The 18,090-nt window shown below is 42.8% G+C and overlaps 1 protein-coding gene across 2 annotated transcripts in view; it reads right to left on the bottom strand.

Annotated features, from left to right (window-relative positions):
* The window catches only part of PCSK2 (proprotein convertase subtilisin/kexin type 2), a 209,364-nt gene that overhangs the window by 93,954 nt on the left and 97,320 nt on the right, over positions 1-18,090 (bottom strand). The window contains exon 1 of one of the 2 annotated variants that reach the window (XM_065833914.2): positions 7,972-8,446. The exons of the other annotated variant lie outside the window; for it this stretch is intronic. Coding sequence (XP_065689986.1) covers positions 7,972-8,148 — 177 coding nt within the window. The 5' untranslated portion in view covers positions 8,149-8,446. Of the gene's footprint in view, positions 1-7,971; positions 8,447-18,090 lie in introns of those variants that run through there. 2 annotated transcript variants of the gene reach the window in all.

Raw genomic sequence — 18,090 nt, 5'->3', positions numbered from 1 at the left:
TGAGTTGCGTTGATTAGTTTTAATTGGAATAATTCCATAGATGGATGAGGGAAAGGGTCACATGCAAACTTCTCCTGAGCTACACTCCAAAGAATCACCAGTACAACTATTTCATGAAGCCTGATGATTTTTTTTCCTTTTTGTTGTTGGTTTGGTTTTGCTTCTTTGTTTGTTTTTCTTTAAAAATCAACGTTGTCTAACTGGTAAAATCCAGAGTTTAAACTAAATTTCTGCTAATACTGTTCTGATGTTCAATGACTTAAAGATGTTATAACTCCTACACTGATAGTAACAGCACTGCAATTGGTTTTGTTATTCCATTTTAACTGCATCAGTACAGTTAGAGCAAGAAAAGTTTTCAAAGAGTGGGTAGGGTGTCACATCTTGTCACCTGTCATATTTTCTGAGAAGGATAGAAGTCGATCTTCCACCTTCACACAAAAGTTGGTTCTTCTAAAAGATAATGAATTCAAGCGTCCCACGACACACCTCAGCACTTTCCTGAAGGAGCCAAACCCAGCATGCTCAGTCTCTGGGACCATTTGCCTGCTAATAAACAAATGCCAAGGATGCCATAGGTTCTCAAATGGAAGAACTTCAACCTGAGAGTCAAACAATTTGTTTTGGTCCAGAGTTTTAACTGGATTTGAACTCCCAAGCCAGAAATTAAATACCTCATTTGCAGTAACCTAAACCATCTGGGTCTGGTTGTAGACACAGCAATAGGATCTGTCCATCTGGCCTGATACCAAAACCCAAGTCTTCAAGACAGGGTACTGTTAAAAGAAACAGTTATCCTTTTGCTGCACAGCTCTGCAACCTCAGGTGTGGGGACAAATACAACTTTGGTGTACGTAATGGCAACAGATACCCATATTGGCTCTTAGAAATGGCTCTCAGACTGCTCTCAACACATGGAAAACCTACTCAGAGGAATGAGAGCTTCAAATGCAGCCCCAGACAGCACCACAGCGTACGGGATCCCAAAGTTCAAACACATAGAAGCAATGAATATACCTGTATGTCACAGAGTCCAGAAATGGCCTGAAAGTCATCTACAATAAAGTTATCTGGGCAGAAGGACGGAGTTCCCAGACTGACAGCAGGACAGCGATCCCATATTAATGATCTTTGTTTATCTAGTGCTGGTATCAAAATAAATTCCATAGCAAAGGTCCAGAATAGCTATAAGGATATCTATATCCTTATATCTATAAGAAACTGGCAGGTTTAACGTGAAGGAAACAAAGTCAGAGATCAGTTTCCTGTATATTAATCCTGTTTCTCCCAGTGCAAATCCTGAACCTTATTTGTACAGCACAGAAATCTCCACACACCATTGTGATTCTTTAAACAGGGGCATACAAAGGAGACAAATAAACTGGGGAGCTAGAGTCACTACCAGCAATACTTTGAATGGATTTCACAAGAGTAGGAGAAGGAGCATCATCGAGGTTAGGAGATGGCTCCACCACCTTGGTAAGGGGGAAAAAGGAGCCAGTGGCACCCCCCAGCATCCACGCTTTGAGCACTGATGCTCCTCAGCTGCTTCAGACCCTCAGACCTGGAGCTACTTCTTGGAGCAGAAACCTGTCCCTGGAGGGTCTTGGTCTCTTTTCCCAAGTAGCAAGTGATAGGACAAGAGGAAATGGCCTCAAATTCACCACAGAAGGTTCAGATTGGATATTAGGAAAAATTTCTTCATGGAAAGGGGTTTCAGGCATTGGAACAGGCTGCCCAGGGAAGTGGTGGAGTCATCATCCCTGGAGGTGTTTAAAAAGCATTTAGATGAGCTTCTTAGGGACATGGGTTAGTACCAGAGTTAGGTTATGGCTGGACTCGATGATCTTGAGGGTCTCTTCCAACCAAAATGATTCTGTGATTCTACAGTACCTTCGCACCACACCCCAACAAGCTTTCTGATACACACCATGGGCAGCTCTGCTGTGCTGGGATCACAGCATTCTGGAAATACTATTTACTTCTTTGTATTTATTTTTCTATTTTTCTCCTTGACACTAGCAAAACTAAATATAATTTAAATGAAAACAAATAACTGCACATCCCCAGTTGGGCTGCAGCATCAAAAAAGAGTGAAAAAATAATTACTCACAGCACATTTCCTGGGTCTCTACCACATGTTCAGTTTCACCAATGAGCTCAGGCAATATGGAATAAACAAAATTATAAATGCAGGCAGCTTTATAAATAGCCAGAATTTTGTATCTTTGTGTTTACTGAGCTGTAGCTCAGCAAACAAACAAAACTTATCTGTAAAGGTAACATTTAATGTGCATGTTTTGCCAAGAAACAGAACTACACCGTGTATTCAAAACAGTAATAGAGCAATTACAGCAGGGATCTATAGTATGGGAGTCTGACCTTCTTGTTTTACACTCAAATAATAAATGCTATGAAAATTTGACAGGGTAATTATTTTATACCTCAAACAGAACACTCACCACCAACAAGCAGTCGGTCTGAGTCTCCAGCAGAGCAGGAGCTCTACAGAAACTGGGTGAGGGATGTACCTGAGCCTGTAGTTTACAACCTTCCCTTTGATACTTTACAGCTTTCACATGCGTGAGTACATTTAAGTAGTGGGGGAATTTTTTTAAGTTAGTCAGTTACAGTGTTTTCTCCTGGGGCTGCTTTTGCATCCAAGGCAGAACGCAAAATAAAATTTAAAACCCCAAACAACAACAACAAAGCATAATTTTCAAAGAAATACAGTATTTCCACGTGAGATAAACTCCCTCCTAGCACACCAAAACCGTTGCTTGAGTCCAATAACATTTCTCCCACGTTTAAATAGGAGCTAACAGAACTTCCCAGTCTGTGCCCAGTGATCAGTTGGGACTCCACCTGCGAGGAGCTGACAAAGGTCCCTCCAAACGCAGATGGCTGCCCTCCCTGCATCTCCCCAGTCACATTCTTTCAGGGCTTTTCTGGAAAAGGGTGCCCTCCATAACCACCCAGCACTGTGCCCTCCCACAGCAGGATCAAACTTGTTGTGCTAGTTAATTGCTCCTTCTCCCTAATTTAAACACATCAGCTTAAACTACCTCTTAGAAACTGAAGCATTTGCTGTTATGGTGAGATGACCTATTGAAATCTCAGTAGCTGTGCAATTAGCATTTGCATGGAATTTACTCTTTCTTATCTTAGTAATACAAAATTGCAGCAGTGAAATCTAGGAAATTAAAGCTCTTCATTTCCTCAAAAAAATTACATTATACCTTGCATTTCTAAGAGGTTTTTCTGTTTCTATAATAAAGGATTACCTTTGCAAGCATCCCTTCCTCTAGGCCAGCATAAAACACAAAGCTAATTAATTATTAAGCACATCTGAGCACACAGAAACACTGCAGTCCGTGCCTCAATCTCAAATCCTTGGCCTGGCCTCTCTGCCTCCTCTTTGCACGGGATGCTCCACCGCTTCAGCATCTGTTCCCACACCGGAGCACATCTGCACTCTCCTTGCTGCCTTCATCGAGTCAGAACTAACGCGTTTTTGAGCACTCAGGTTAGCAGCACGTGTGATGGCAACACAGGCATGTTTATCTGTAAAGTATGGACCACCACATATATTATATGTGGACAAATCAATATACATGCACAAATGGTCAGCCAGAATCATAGCTAAGAATCCACCCTTCTTCCCTCCATGCATAGGTATTAGGGGAATAAAAACAAGAAACGCACGTATGTATTTAAACACACATATCTATAAACACACATACATGCCCACATCTACAACAACTTTTTACACATACAGAATCCCATCTGTCCATCACAGCGCATTCTGGGCATGCAGAACCGTAGCCTGGCACCTTAAATATCACGCCAGGAAAATATCTCCAGATTTAAGGGCTGTACAACACAATACGGGATTTTCAGGGCTTTAAGTGTGAGGACCCAGGATGAAATTCTCAGGATCCCAGCAAAGAGCTGCCAAAGCTGCAAACCCATTATTTTGCCTCCTGGTCTGCCTTCCACACCACCATCAACTCCAGCTCACAGCTCCCCAGTCTAGATGCAGAAGTGGGCGGCCACAGCAAGAAAACTGGCTTCTCTATCTGTTAAGATTTTCTTTCGATAAATCCGCACTTAAGCAATGTAAAAAAAACCCAAAGCCTCCAATATTTCATCCAGAAATTCCTGGCCAACTCCAAAAAGCTTGGTCCTCAACCAGCAGCCTCCTAAGGAAAAATGGGAAGCAGAAAAGCCGCAGCTGTGAGTGGTAGCTTGGGTTCTGCAAGATTTAGAGGCAGACATGACCAGGTGATAGATACATCAAGGGAAAAACAGACCAGCTCTAAGAAACATAAAATTCTCCATGTTTTAAAATCCATGTTTGGTTCTTATGTTAAAATCTGAGATTACTAAATGCTAATTGTTTAAAACCCTTCACTTCAATGCTACCAGAAGTGGAATATTTAGCTATGGTGGCATTTTGGCGATTGTCTCAGTCTCGGTGTTGTTGATGAAATGGGAAGAGATATCTAAACTCGGATTTCCAACTAGGAGACCTTCCCAAATGCTTCTTCCAACTCCCCTTGTTAGAAACTGAGAATTGCAAAGCAAGGTCAGAAAGCAGCTTTTTTTCCCACCTGCATTAAGAAATATATTCTGGTGGCAACCATACCAGGAGGCAAATAAAACAAAGAGGAAAAAAATAATTCTAACAAGTTGTTGCTTTTGCAGTTCTCACAATTTCACGTGTCGCTGTTGGGGGGCATCCTCATGACTCCTGAATGCTCAAAGATGGTAAGATTAACCATTTGAAGAAAATAATATGCCTTATCACAGTATCTGTTTCACCATGAATACAAAGAATCAATTTTGGCAGGTACACCTGGACTGAAAAATTGCAATCGCTACAAAAATAATCAAAGAGCACAACCAGAGTTACAAAGAGGTCTGCATTCAGGATTAATTCAGGGAAGGATAAAGAAAAATTAACCACTGTTTTTGAGACTCTCTCAGAATCCTAGATCTAAACGTAGGCAACTGTTTATGTGTAAGTACCAAGCCCTTCTTAATCAACTCATCAAGCACTGAATTTAAAGTACACATTTTAGCCCACCTGAAGTCTTGTAGTGTTTTCAGAATGCTGGTAGGAAGCATGGCCAAAGAATCAATTAGAAAGTGCATCGCACAGTTCATAACATTAATCTTCAAGGCAATGCTTTCTCTTGTACTTGTGCAGAAATCTGTTAGGTAAATGTAATATGCAGTTGCTTGTTGTTTGTTATTAGGAAAAAAACACATGTACTAGAAATCTGTAATTTAAAAATCAGCTCCCATAAAGTCTGTTAAAAGAGGTCTGTGATACATAGCATAAACAGAAGAAATCCCTCTCCTATACATCTTAAATCCACACACACACAAAAGTTGAATCTGCCCTTGTGCTCCTACTGGGAAAGTCCCTGAACTGAAATAAAGGTGATTACTTTCAGACAGCTCTTCAATAATATAGGGGAAGATAACTCTATTGTGTTTAAGCAAATAACTCATTATATTACTAAATGCTATGTGTGCTTGAAGTATACAAAGATCACTTCTCCTTGTGGTATAATTTGATTTCTTTCTGGCGTTTTTTTTGTATTTCATTCGACAGCATATCTACACATGGTACTTTCCCCTGAGAGTTTACCACTAACAGCTCAGTTTCCATACACACATATGGCCACGTTCAACTTTCTGCACTGTCTTTATCGCCATGAAAGCTGAGTCTGCGGACTGTAAGCAGAGACGCTAGACAGGCCTGATGATAGCAAAACAGATTAGGAGTCTCTTCAGTTCAGCAATACTGAAGAGACACTGGAGTAGGTGGCACAAGCTTTTATTAACGGCTGACTATCGCTACCCAAGCGGGGTTACAGATTTCCCCTGCAGAACGGAGACTGCTGCCAGCCTCTCGGGGATTATCCTCTGACACAGCTAAATGCCAAACCCTATGAACTTCTCCTATTCCCTAAAATTACCGCCTTGCAGTCATGCCTCTTGCATTTGTGGAGGAGGGGTGGGAGGCTTTCTAGCTTTTCAGGGTCTGGGATGATGTAACCTAGAAACCTCTCGGGACAGCATGTGCTCGGTACAGGAGTCACCGCCACCATCCACCCCCCACTCTGCCAGCACACGCACGTCACGCCACGGCTCCGCGAGGCTTCTTTCCTAGAGACACCCGCGTCCATGGGAAACAGCCCCCCCGCCGCACGTCCTGGAAAGCAGGTACTCTGCACACCCCAGGGACTACCCTCCAGCCCTCTGCCTAGATGAGCTACAAAATTGATTTCTATGAAGAATCTGTATGTCTTCTAATGTGCTCAAGGCACCCTGGGGAGAGGCATGGTGGAGGGGAGAGGACTGTAACAGCCCAGAAGCTGCACTACTTCATCCCACAAAATCCCCCACCCTCCCTGTTTCTTCCCCGCATGGGACACAGGATCATTTGAAAGCATCTATCAGAAGTAATAATAAATTCAGCTCTCCATGAAGATACCATTCCCTCCCCCTAAGGCCTTTTTAGTCAGATATCCCCACGATAAGAGGGAGGGAGTGCAAACAGGAGGGGAATATAAAGGGAAAACTGTTGACCAAAGAGTCATATCTAAGGAGTTTCATGTAACAAGATCTAATCCCCACAACGGATCCTCTCCCAAGGGCATCAGCAGCCCAGCTCTGTCACCATCAGGAGGAGGCTGTGAGCCCAAAACAAAAGCATCTTATCAGCAGCAGGAGTTGGCTGTGGTCAAAGCAACAATGATCTTGTTCTCATTTCTTTAAGAAGCCCCCATTGGAGTTGAGACAAGGCAGACCAAGCGAGGCAGTCTCACTTGATATGCTTTTTTAATTTTATTCTTTAATCAAGGTCTTAAACCATTTCACTCATCCAAGTTCAGGGTACCATTCTCATTCATTCCCTTGGAAGTAGGATTGGGCTTTCATTGCATAACTACCAGTGAAAGAAAAAAAAAAAGGAAAAAACAAACCCAAACCCAACACAAGCAGCAGCAAGGCTCACACAGCTTGCTTTCCCTCAAAGCCGAGTGCTGCCTAGGCATTAAACCTGCCAGGAACTGCAATAACCAGGGTACTGAATTAGCCTCTCCCTGTCTTCACCCTAGATCTGACTGTATCCTAGAATATTTAGAGGTCTAATTATTATTTGAATAGGAGACATTTCCAGTGGAGCCGGGCTCCCCAGGAGTGAGAAGATACTCCCTGCCACTGTAGCTACCTCAGATTTCTTGGGACCTCAGCAGAGAAAAAAATCTCCAATGGCACTTGAAGTTTCCCAACTTAAGTTCATTAGTGCTAAGCACTGACTGCTTATCATCCTTACTATTAAGCAGTTCCATCAGCCTAGGGGTATCCTCTTTCTGTGAGAATAACAGGGATATTAACAAGTCACCAGCCTCACAAACTTGACTGTCAAAACCCCTATGAAATCTTTCACGTAAATTGTGTGCAAGCTTCTTTATGAAGATGTAGCTTTAATTATTTTTTAAGTGCTCCAAGCAGTTCCAAGTGCAGCCGTGCAGCGGAAGTCCTGGGCGGCCCCAGCCGCTCCTGGACCCAGCCCCAGCTCCCGACCCCGCAGGATGGGAGCTCAATTGGAGGATGTTTACATAGTAAGTCAAAAAAGCACCGAGCTACCATGTGGGAAACTCCTCTGCTTTCCAGTCCAAGAAAATCACCCTTCAGGGCCGCTGCTGAGGAACACTTGCAAAGGCTCTTGGCACCGCTACTCCCAAAAATCCCCTGGGAAAGAGGGGGGATTAACGCGGGGACAGCCGGGACGCGCCCCGCTCCTCTCCCGCGGTAAAGTCGCGGGCAGGACCGTGCCAGGGGCCACCCCCGCGCCGCCGGGATGCTCACGGGAGGACAACGCCCGCCCTCAGCCCAACGTGAAGGGCACCGCACCTCCCCACCGGCCCGAGCCTGCGCTGCGCGGGGGCTTACCTTCCGCACCCCGCCGAAGCCGTGCTCCGCCGCCACCCGCTCGGCCTCCGCCTGGCCCCCGCCGTGCAGCTCCACCAAGAAATGGTTGGTGTAGACGGTTCCCCGGGCCGGGGCGCCGAGGAAAAGCAGCAGGAGGAGGAGGAGGGCGGCCGGCAGCAGCGGCGGCCCCGCCGGCATGGCCCCGCGCTGCGCGCCCGCAGCCCGCCGCGGAGAGGGCGCCGGGCGGGCGAGGCGGGGAAGCGCCCAAAAGATGGGAGGGGAAGAGGGGGGTGGAAATAAACCAAAATTTAAAATAATAAAATAAAGGGACGGAGGCAGGACGGGAGCTGGGCGGCGGGGGGCTGCTGTGGGGGGCTGCTCCGGGGTGCCCGGGTGTGTGTGCCAGGGAGCGGGTGTGTGTGTGCGCGCTGCCGGCTCCGCATTCCCAGCCCCTCCTCGGCTCTAATTCAGCGGCGGCCGGAGGGAAAGCACCAGCCGGGAGGGGGGAACTGCCGCGCTGCCAATCATGGGCGAGGAGGATCGCCCCTGCCCCCCCCCAGCACGCATCTCACACACGCCCCCCGCACACCCCACGGCCCTCCCAACACCACCAGTGCACCTCTCACACCCCCCTCTCCATACTCCACCCACCCACGCCTCACACCCACCAAACCACCTCACACACCTGTCACAATCCCCCCTACAGAGCTTTGCCCCCGCACAAATGACACCCCTACACCACACACTGGCCCCAGTGCAGCACCCACAGCCGCTCCTCATACCCCCAGCCCAGCCCCAGACCCTTCAGCTCTTCTGCCCATGGGTCTTGGGGGACCAAGAGCTGATAGGCAAGTGAATATAGGGCAGGGGTGTGAAACTCATTTTCACCAGGGCCACATCAGCCTCACGGTTGCCTTCAAAGGGCCAAACATAATTTTAGGACTGTATACATGTAACTACTCCTACATTTATACAGTCCTCCAGTGAAAATGAGTTTGACACCCTGGCTGTAGGGTCAGGCGAACCAAACACTGGCAAAACCCAGATGACTGGAGCCAGCACCAGCTTCTATTTTGAGCCCAGTGAACACAACACAGCTGGGGATGCCATCTACACACTCACCTCCAGCTTGCACCCCACACCAGCTGCTCATGGGGCAATCAGAGCCCTCATTTATGCAGAAGGCCCAGGGAGGTGGCCGGACAGTTCTAGGACAGCCACGGGAAAGCCTCAGGCCCAGGGCTCTGAGCCTGGGTCTGCCAAGCTGCTCAGGGACACACGAGGTCCAGGCTCACTGGGCGATCCCCACTTGATTTCACATGGAAATCACAGCAGAAGAGCACCTGGGCATTCCTTGGGATGAGACAGCCAGGGAATGCCAGAGAAGTGGCAGCAGCCGAGGGGATGGGAACTGGGTTCTGTAAAAAATCATCTGCCATTTGCAAAACTCCAAGCAGAAATTAACAGTACAGAATATACAAGCTTATGACAGGGTATAGTTTAGGTTATTCCTACAGATATGTTTGTTAATTTGTTGCGGAAAAAGTTAATCCTTTGATGGATCCCTGAATGGTCCCTTTGGAAAGACTGAGGGCATAGAAAGCATGGAAAGTTAGTACTGCCTTTAAAACAAACAAAATGACAGATTTACTGTAATCCGTCCTACAAATGGTCAAATAGAGTACAGAACTTAAATCAGTCTAGGAAAACAATGGAAAATGGCGAAGATCACAAGTCAGACTCTTCTTCCATTATCCTAAAATGCTTTAGACTATGACAGAAAAGCTTACTGCGTGATTATGAATCCAAATGAGCATCGGTTTGTCATGACAAACTATTGATTTCTTTCCTCTGGATAAAATGATATCCCTATTCAAACAGAAGGGAAATGGTAACTTGGAACCTGATCCAAAGCCCATTTAAATCAACAGAAGTGCTGTAAATGAATGACTGATGTTAAAAAAAAAAAAATCAAACACAAGGGAAAGGTAAAACATTAGAAATGACATAGTAGAAAAGGAAAACATCTTTGTAGCCTCATTAAGAGACTATGTCAATAGAATTCAGCTTTTAGATGCCTGTTCTAAGCATAGACAGTTATTAAAAATAACTTTATTTCTTTAAGCCAAGTTGTTTGTTTTCATCAATATTAAGCAACACTTCTTACATCATTGCTCCCAGTATTAAAGCAGATCCTGCATGACATGTTTCCAGGTGACTTGGGGCCACTAAGACCTCCTGGTGACTGCTTCACAGCTGATGGAGGCCCTACTGGTTTCCATCCATAGCTGTTCCTTGGGATCAGAAACTAAAGGAAAATAAAAAAGCAGCAAGCAAAAAGGATTTTTCTCTTTTTTAAATTCCTGTCCGTGAAAATATAGATAAAAGCCTTTCTTGCCCCAGACATCTTCCCTTGGTTGACATGTCCCTTTCCATTTTGTTGCCAGTCCACAGAAAGAACATCAATAGCAAAGGCAATGGAAGAGCTCTCCTGACTCCCTCAAATTAGCAAGACAAGATCCTGCACACATTCAGAAACCAGGACCATATCACAGGTCTGGGTGAGAAGCATAAGTCAGTCAGTGCATATCCCTGACTGCCAGCTGACAGAACTGCAAGTTGGTGCAGTTCTGGTGCAGAAGGCACTGAAGGCAAGGACATCGCAATGCCGAGGAGGTAGCACCAGCTGGCTCTAGCTTATAAACCTCAAAATGTTGAGCTTTGATGGTTTTGTCTATGTGATGATGTTTTGGTTTGTTTTGTTGTTTAGGTTTTGGTTTTGTTTTGTTCTTTGTTTAGGGAGATTAGGTTAGAAAAGACTTCAGTTAAAATCAGATCTGAATAACACCAAGAACAGAAAACTCAAAGAAGCCATTTAAAGAAAAATGGTCATTAAGAGTTGATGACTATAGAAGTTTAAGACCAGACAGAACCACTGAGATTTCTAACCTAGTGCTTTATGTAACTGTAGGGTTTATTGGTATTCATTATTGCTTCTGGTCTGTAGTCCTTTTTTTTTCGTAATGTACCAATCTTGAGTTAAAAAACAAGACTAAAAATCAAGATGTATTACAGCCATTGTGGAAATGTTTCAATGATTGCTTACAGCCATTTGTAAAAAGTTGTAACTCTCTCTTTCTAAAATACTAATTGGTCCTGCATTGACTTCTAGGTGTTGTTTTTATTATGAATTTGTCCATGGAACAGCTGGACTATTATTATCCCCAGATAGTAGCTTTAAGGTTGTGATGATGAAGACATCTAGATAGCACTCCCTGAGTCTTTTTAAGTAAGGCATATTTTCCATCCCTTCAAGCATTCCCATTAAGTCTTTTTTCTCCTTGAATTGTGAACCATAGCTGCATCAGATGTTTTCTCTGCAGAGGTCAGGGCAGTGCTAAATAGATGTTACATCACATTTCTATTCTTACTGGGTACCCAGAGCTTCGTCAGCCAAGGATTCAATTCAGTCTCCTTACCACCAAGTCTCCCTGATGTGCAGGACTGCTGCTCTCTAGGACAGCTTACTGCATCCTACATGGCCAATGATCTTTGTCCCTAGATATATATTACCCTACTTTATTGAAATACACATTGTTTACTTGCATGCAGCTTTCCAAACAATCCAGATCACCCAGCACTCCTCTCTTTTATGGTTCACAACCTCCTTCTTTCACCTACAAACTTTATCAGTAATGAATTTACATTGATGTACTGGATTTAGCAAGATCTTACAGAGATCGTTTCTTGGCCCCAGTCCTCTGGAACCTCTCCAGAAACAAATCAACTTCAGCAATGACTCCCACTTTGTAATTATACTTAAGAACCTAGCATTTAATCAGTTTTTAGTCTGTTTCATAAAGGCCATTTTGATTTTGTATCTAATTTTTTCACTGACATGTCATGCAGTATCAAGGGTCTCTCAAACACAGGCAATGTCTTGAACATGATGGATCTAAAACCTGCAGGTTTTTTCCAACTACATCAGTTGCCCCAGTAAAAGAGACTAAGGTTCCCCATAAACTTGGGCTCATCTAACAGAAGACAAGTAAACAACACTACTGGTTTCACCAATCAAAACTACAGGTGTTTAAAAAAATGATATAACATTAGTTTAACACTTTCAGTTCCCAGAAAGATTGCTGATTACATCTTTAAACAACCATTAAATTACTATGATGCTTTTACAACAAGTAGTTGGCTTTCAGTCTAAGGTCACAAAGTACTAACACTTACAGGAGGTGTTTCTTTCCCTGGGGACCGCAGAGGATGGTGCCATGCCACAGGAGGCCAGTATGTCAGAGGAAGTTATAAGAACTCATTTTCTTGCTGTGGAGTCAAGTTAAGTACAAGATTTACATTGCTTTTATCTTTAATCATTCATCCTAGCAGATGTGTGAGCAGTAGCGTTCTGAAGAGCTGGTAACAGAATATTGCAATAATCAAATTTCATATGTTATGAGAGAGCAAAACACAGGAGCATCCTTTTGCACAAGTCTGAGTCTCCCTTAAACATATCTTTCTGAAGCTGTGAAGGGAACGTACAATCACACTTTGAATGGATTCTGGAGCAGGCTCAAAGATAATACCTACATTTGGAGCAACAGATATGGGACTAAAAAGGAATGAGATTTCAAAGGAAATAATTGGATACATATTTTTAAAGCCCACACCACAGTGGCAAGAAAGTGAAACACTATTGTTTAACAATCTTGTTTAGAAGTTACTAGGACAGGGTATGAACAGACCTATTTGAAGAACAGCAAGAACTCGAGCCTTATAATCTCTGCATATCAAGAACACCAGAGAACCTGTGTAATTGAATGTACAATATGAAAATAATAGAGGGAAATACTATCAGGAATCGCCACAGTAGCTGAGTGGACCAGCCCACTGCTATGAGTTGACCCACTGCAGCTACAGGATAAAATACACTTCAGAAAGATTCCAGAACAAGTACTCTAAATGTACACCTACTTATCAGCCTTGCTGTGCATGACTGTATGACAGTGTATAAGACCCAGCTTTAAACTGGTTTGGTTTAGTACTGAGCAGCACAGGTATGAGGAAAGCAAAGCAGAAAGCACAGTAAATGAGTTCAGAGAGAGCACAGCTACTATTGCTCCACTTTGGGCTGATTGCCAAGTCAGCTGTGACTCTGAAAGAGGGCTTTCATAAAACACACCTGGGCCATTTGAGCACAATGACAAGGAGATGGATGCCTGAGTTATCATAGAAAACTGATGAAGTCCAGCAAAACCAGTGTTTCTGAGCAGAGGTTTTAGATTAAATAGCTTGGGATACAGTTATCTTAAATGATTTCAAGATCATTTGCCCTACCCTGTTTCGCTGAAAATAAGACAGGGTCTTATATTACTATTTGCTTCAAAACTTATTACTTTTTACATGTATAGCTGCCTGGACGCTATTTAAATTAACTTTTTAAATGAACTGTAAGTCGGGCTTATTTTTGGAGTAGGGCTTATATTTCAAGCATCCTCAAAAATCCTGAAATACCATGCTAGGGCTTATTTTTTGGGTATGTCTTACTTTCGGGGAAACAGGGCATTTCAAAATATTCACTTGAACATTTTCATTGCTTTATATTACTGGAGTATTTTATTACTGTTCCAAATGTATGAATGACGACAGCATTAGTTACAGGCACATGGCTCCTGATCTGCTATATATGTTGAATGCTGCTAAGGGAGAGGGGTACAGCAGGCACCACTTTGTATCTAAGGTATGTGAACCCAGGAAGACTAGCAATTACCAGGCACAGTAATTAAGAATTAAAATGAAATATTTCATGCCATCACTGTGTGGGACTGCATGGAACTCTCAAGCTCAAAGGACATTTAACAACTGGAAGCCTAATCCACAGTTTCCAGCTGCAGGCAGAATCCCCTCAACACATTTAACTATACAAGTGTTACACTGCCAAATGTCAGGGTGAACAAAAACTGTATATACTCATTTAGTGACATGATAATGCAAACAGTAAAGAAGAGTATAAGAATTGGTTTTCAACATCCATTGACTGCAGGCCAGCTGGGCTGAGCAAAGAGGATGGGAAAAGGAAAAGTATCATTTCATCCTCAAGCAGATTTGGTTTTCTTTCATTTATTACCTCCAGACACAAGGAGGGGCTGGTAAGCACCATGGTGTCTGACAGGCAGAATGTGAAAACAGTTACTATGAACAGTGAAATCAATCCCCCCTGCTTACTTTACCAGTTTACAATCCAAAATGGACAGAGAGAAATAGCTTACATGTAAAACATATGTTCAGAAGCCAGAAAAATAAATCCCTTGAAAGAAGAGAGTGTTCAACTGAGCATTTAAGTCTGTTTAAGTTTAGGACCGTGCCCAAAGCCTCACAGATTTCACTGGGACTACGGCATGTATGTGTCTGTTTGCTAAATGGGAATATGATTTCCCATGTGCTGAAGTAGTTTCCTGAATCTGACTCTTAGCCACTGCTTAATGTCCACCTAGACAGATGTTCAGCTTAGGCAGCCATGGCAGGGAGGTACTGGAAGTAATGAAAATCTGTGGTTCATTTATAATAAAAGGATATGCTTGTCACATTTGCCAGGCTTGTCTGGGTTTTATGCTACTGAGCTCTTTGCTGGAGACCAAGTCTGTCTGGAAAAGAGGTCTGTGCAAATGGTATTAGAGAACTAGAATTGCTCAGCAGATCAGTTTGGAGCTGGTGATGTCAGTGACATTTTAGAAGACAACAATGGGTGAAAGAAAGCTCCTAAGCAAGACTTGGAAGTAAAAACAACAACAATATAAAACTAAAACCTACCAACAGCAGCAGACTCAAGGAAAGTGAGCCCAAAAAAGTCAAGGTAAAAAGACATCCATGAACCACGGAAATTACTGGGCAGAGGAAGACAGCTGGATAGGTAGAGTGATGGACAGAGGAAAGACTGAAACTCCAAAGAGAAAAATCAAAAGATCCAGCAAGATGGTCTCCAAGGAATCCATCCACATGGGTGATAAAACTTTTGTGCATTACTAACAAATCTGTTTGCTTCAGAAGCTCCCAACTGTGTCTCGAATGAATTTCAGAAAGGCTCGGGAAGGGTGAGGAAGAGAGAGCAGTAACTGCAGTTCATTCAGCTTTCTGAGACCTTGTGATTGTTCATCTCTTTGATAAAGAGAAATGGGTGAGAACCTACAGGTGTGGTACAACTAGTAATTAGCTCATCAACTTTGGTGAAGCACTAATTGTGAACGTGTTCGGCTGAAACACGGAACAGAACAGCTGTACACCAAAAATGCAGTTCATTGTCTTCCAAACCCATATGCGGTGTTGACCATTTCCATGACGATTTTGTTGGGTTAAAACCAGATGTTTGATTCCTAATGAAACAATATTGAAAAAAATTTGGTTTACTGTTGTCCATTTCATTTTCAATTTCATTCAAACATATTAAACATGCTATGGGGAGCATAATAATTTTTGTCTTAATAGTTAGCAATCATCAGTATAAAACAAAGATAAGCTTTCAGAGTATTTTTTTCTTAATTTCCATGTATTAAAATTACAGGCTTTGTTTCCAATCAAGAACAAGAATTAGAAAATCTATGATTTTTTTTTAAACTCAAGTGTTTAAGAAAGAGGTATGATGACAGAACAATAATTTATAAAGGTTAAGACTGAAAATAAAAGAAGATGCTCCTATCTGAGCTGAAAGCTCTCTATGGGCAGGCTTAAGTTTGCTTTCATAAGTTGGAGAAATGTCACCATATATTCAGATAAATGTAGGTTTCTTTCAAGTATACCTTTGAGATCCCAAGTTTCTAAAAGGTGAATTAAACTCTTCCACTACTAACTTTGTTCTCTTGTTGACAGAAAAACAACTATTCCAAGACTTCATTGTATAAATATACTTTCTGATGGAACTTACAACATTTCTGTATTTTCCATTTCAAATTAAAGCCTTGGAGCCCATTGAAAAGTAGAGGCAAAGACAGAAAAAAAGTATCTCCACCATCTCCTCTGGGCTGCTTCGATCACTTTTCTCATAATTCAGCTGCCAAGTATTGCCACAGTTAAGTAGCTTGGTACATAACTGAGGTGAATTTGTCTGTGCTCTTTCTTGTACCAATTTCACAGCCTGCAGTTCAACCCTGTTCCTGGAAAAGGCTGAAAACCAGCAGTTTTTCCTTCTTGTCATAATGAATTTTTAAAAGTCTTAATCATCACTATAAAAAAAAAAATAGGAGAGAAAACCCCCGATGTAGCTTAAAGCATCATACCAGCATAACAGTTTTAAGTTAACAGTGATTTACCCCTGTTAAGGTTCATTTCCTTCAGGATTCCTGCATAGCTACCTTTAGATTTTGTCACATTTTGGCATCTCATTCCAAGGACCTGCCTAAGCACCTTTCCTCTTGCAACCCGTGACCTTCCAACACTCCTGGTACTTAGGCACCAGACCTGGCATGGGATAAAACTGGGGACACAAAGCTCTGAGGATGCTGCAGACAGCCCTCTGCACATCAAGCCTGGATACTGGGACGGTCAGAATGTGCCACATCCCGACATGGTGGCACCGAGAGCAGCTGCCACCACCCACCAGCCCAGCCCTTTGTCACCAGTCGTACCACGAAGAGCTGTTTGGTAGAGGCCACAGCTGCTGTGGAGCAGACAAGTTTGCAATGGGAAACGCACAGGGAGAAACGACAACGTGAATTTTTCCCTCCATCTCCCATGCACTTCATGTAGTGATTACTAAGGCTGTTCACACAATGAACCTCATTCCAGTCTGAGGTTCAGAAGTGTTGTGCTGCAGACAACAACTACAAACAGCCTTTTGTAGAGAAAAATGGAGGATTTTCTAAAAGGCAGGCCATACAAAGCTTCCTGAAATTCAGTGAGAGATGGATGACAAAGCCTATTTGTTCTTTGAAATTCTCCCCTGGCAGAAATAATTTTGTCTGGATTTTTGGCATGAAAACAAACACATCTATTCCTACACCTTTTCTATAGTGCTATTTCCAAATCATTATAAAGCGTATATACACATATTGTCACACTAAACAGTATCATGGCTTCCTCAACAATTCACCAAAAAGCCACTGCACATCCATAATTGAAAAAGAAAAAGTCAAATCTGACAGCATATGACAAAACAGAAAATATATGAGCAAATAAATAATTAGAAAAAACACATCACTTGTCCCCTGAACTGTTCTAATATCATTATTCCCCTCATAAAGAAATGCATTACCTGTTATCACTTCTGCTGTGAGATAACTATAATGAACATCACAAAAACGTGTGCAGGCTCTGCTCAAGACTTTGTTTCTAAACCACTGCAAAAAAGCGGCATTTGGCTACGTCTTAATTTTACTTGGAGAAAATAAAGAAGCCATGAAGAGCAGATGAGAGTTCAAGTCTTTCATAAGCATCTCGGTATGACAAAATTTAAATTTAGTGTATTTGGAGTTTTGTTCTGGGTCTGATTCTGGTTTTGTTTTTACTTTGCTACACAATCAGGTTTTAAGAAATGAGAACCTATTTTTCATCAGAACTACCATGCTGGTTTCTAGGTGGGGAGCCCTTCAAGAGACTTCTCAATAAGTTTTAGCTCTTTGCAATCCTCACCTTTCAATGGGAGCAGAGCTGCATCAGCATCCCAAGGCAAGGTTTGGCATTCAGCAAGTTTTCCGTTTGAATTTCACTTTAGAGAAGAGAGTATAACAATCCCAAAGAAACAGGAGAGACTGACACTTCATTTGAAATCAACCATTTCCAATCCAAGACAAAAGAGTTTAGATGAGAAAGGAAACAAAAGGCTTGGTCTTTGAGACAGGTTTGTCTTTGTACATGTTTCTCACCTAATCTATATGAGAGGACACTGGTCTTGGTGAAACCATGGAGCACTGTTTTAAAAACATCTAAAAGAAAAGGCATCTGGCTCCACAAATGTGCATTGCTGCTTTGCCCAAGGGTTTGTTTTGGCAGGTTCTTTTAGTCACATTGCATCCAGGTTACTCTCACGAGCCATCCTTTCGAGCCATGGCGACACCTGGATGAGCAACAGAATCACCAACATCATGAAGGGCATCACAAGACAGAAGTAATCTCAGTGGGAAATGTATTGATTCAATCTTCTTATGG

Source organism: Patagioenas fasciata, chromosome 3, assembly GCF_037038585.1.
Source record: "Patagioenas fasciata isolate bPatFas1 chromosome 3, bPatFas1.hap1, whole genome shotgun sequence".
NCBI lineage: Eukaryota > Metazoa > Chordata > Aves > Columbiformes > Columbidae > Patagioenas > Patagioenas fasciata.
Note: the sequence above shows the minus strand (reverse complement) of the source record. Positions and strands in the feature narration are given on the sequence as shown.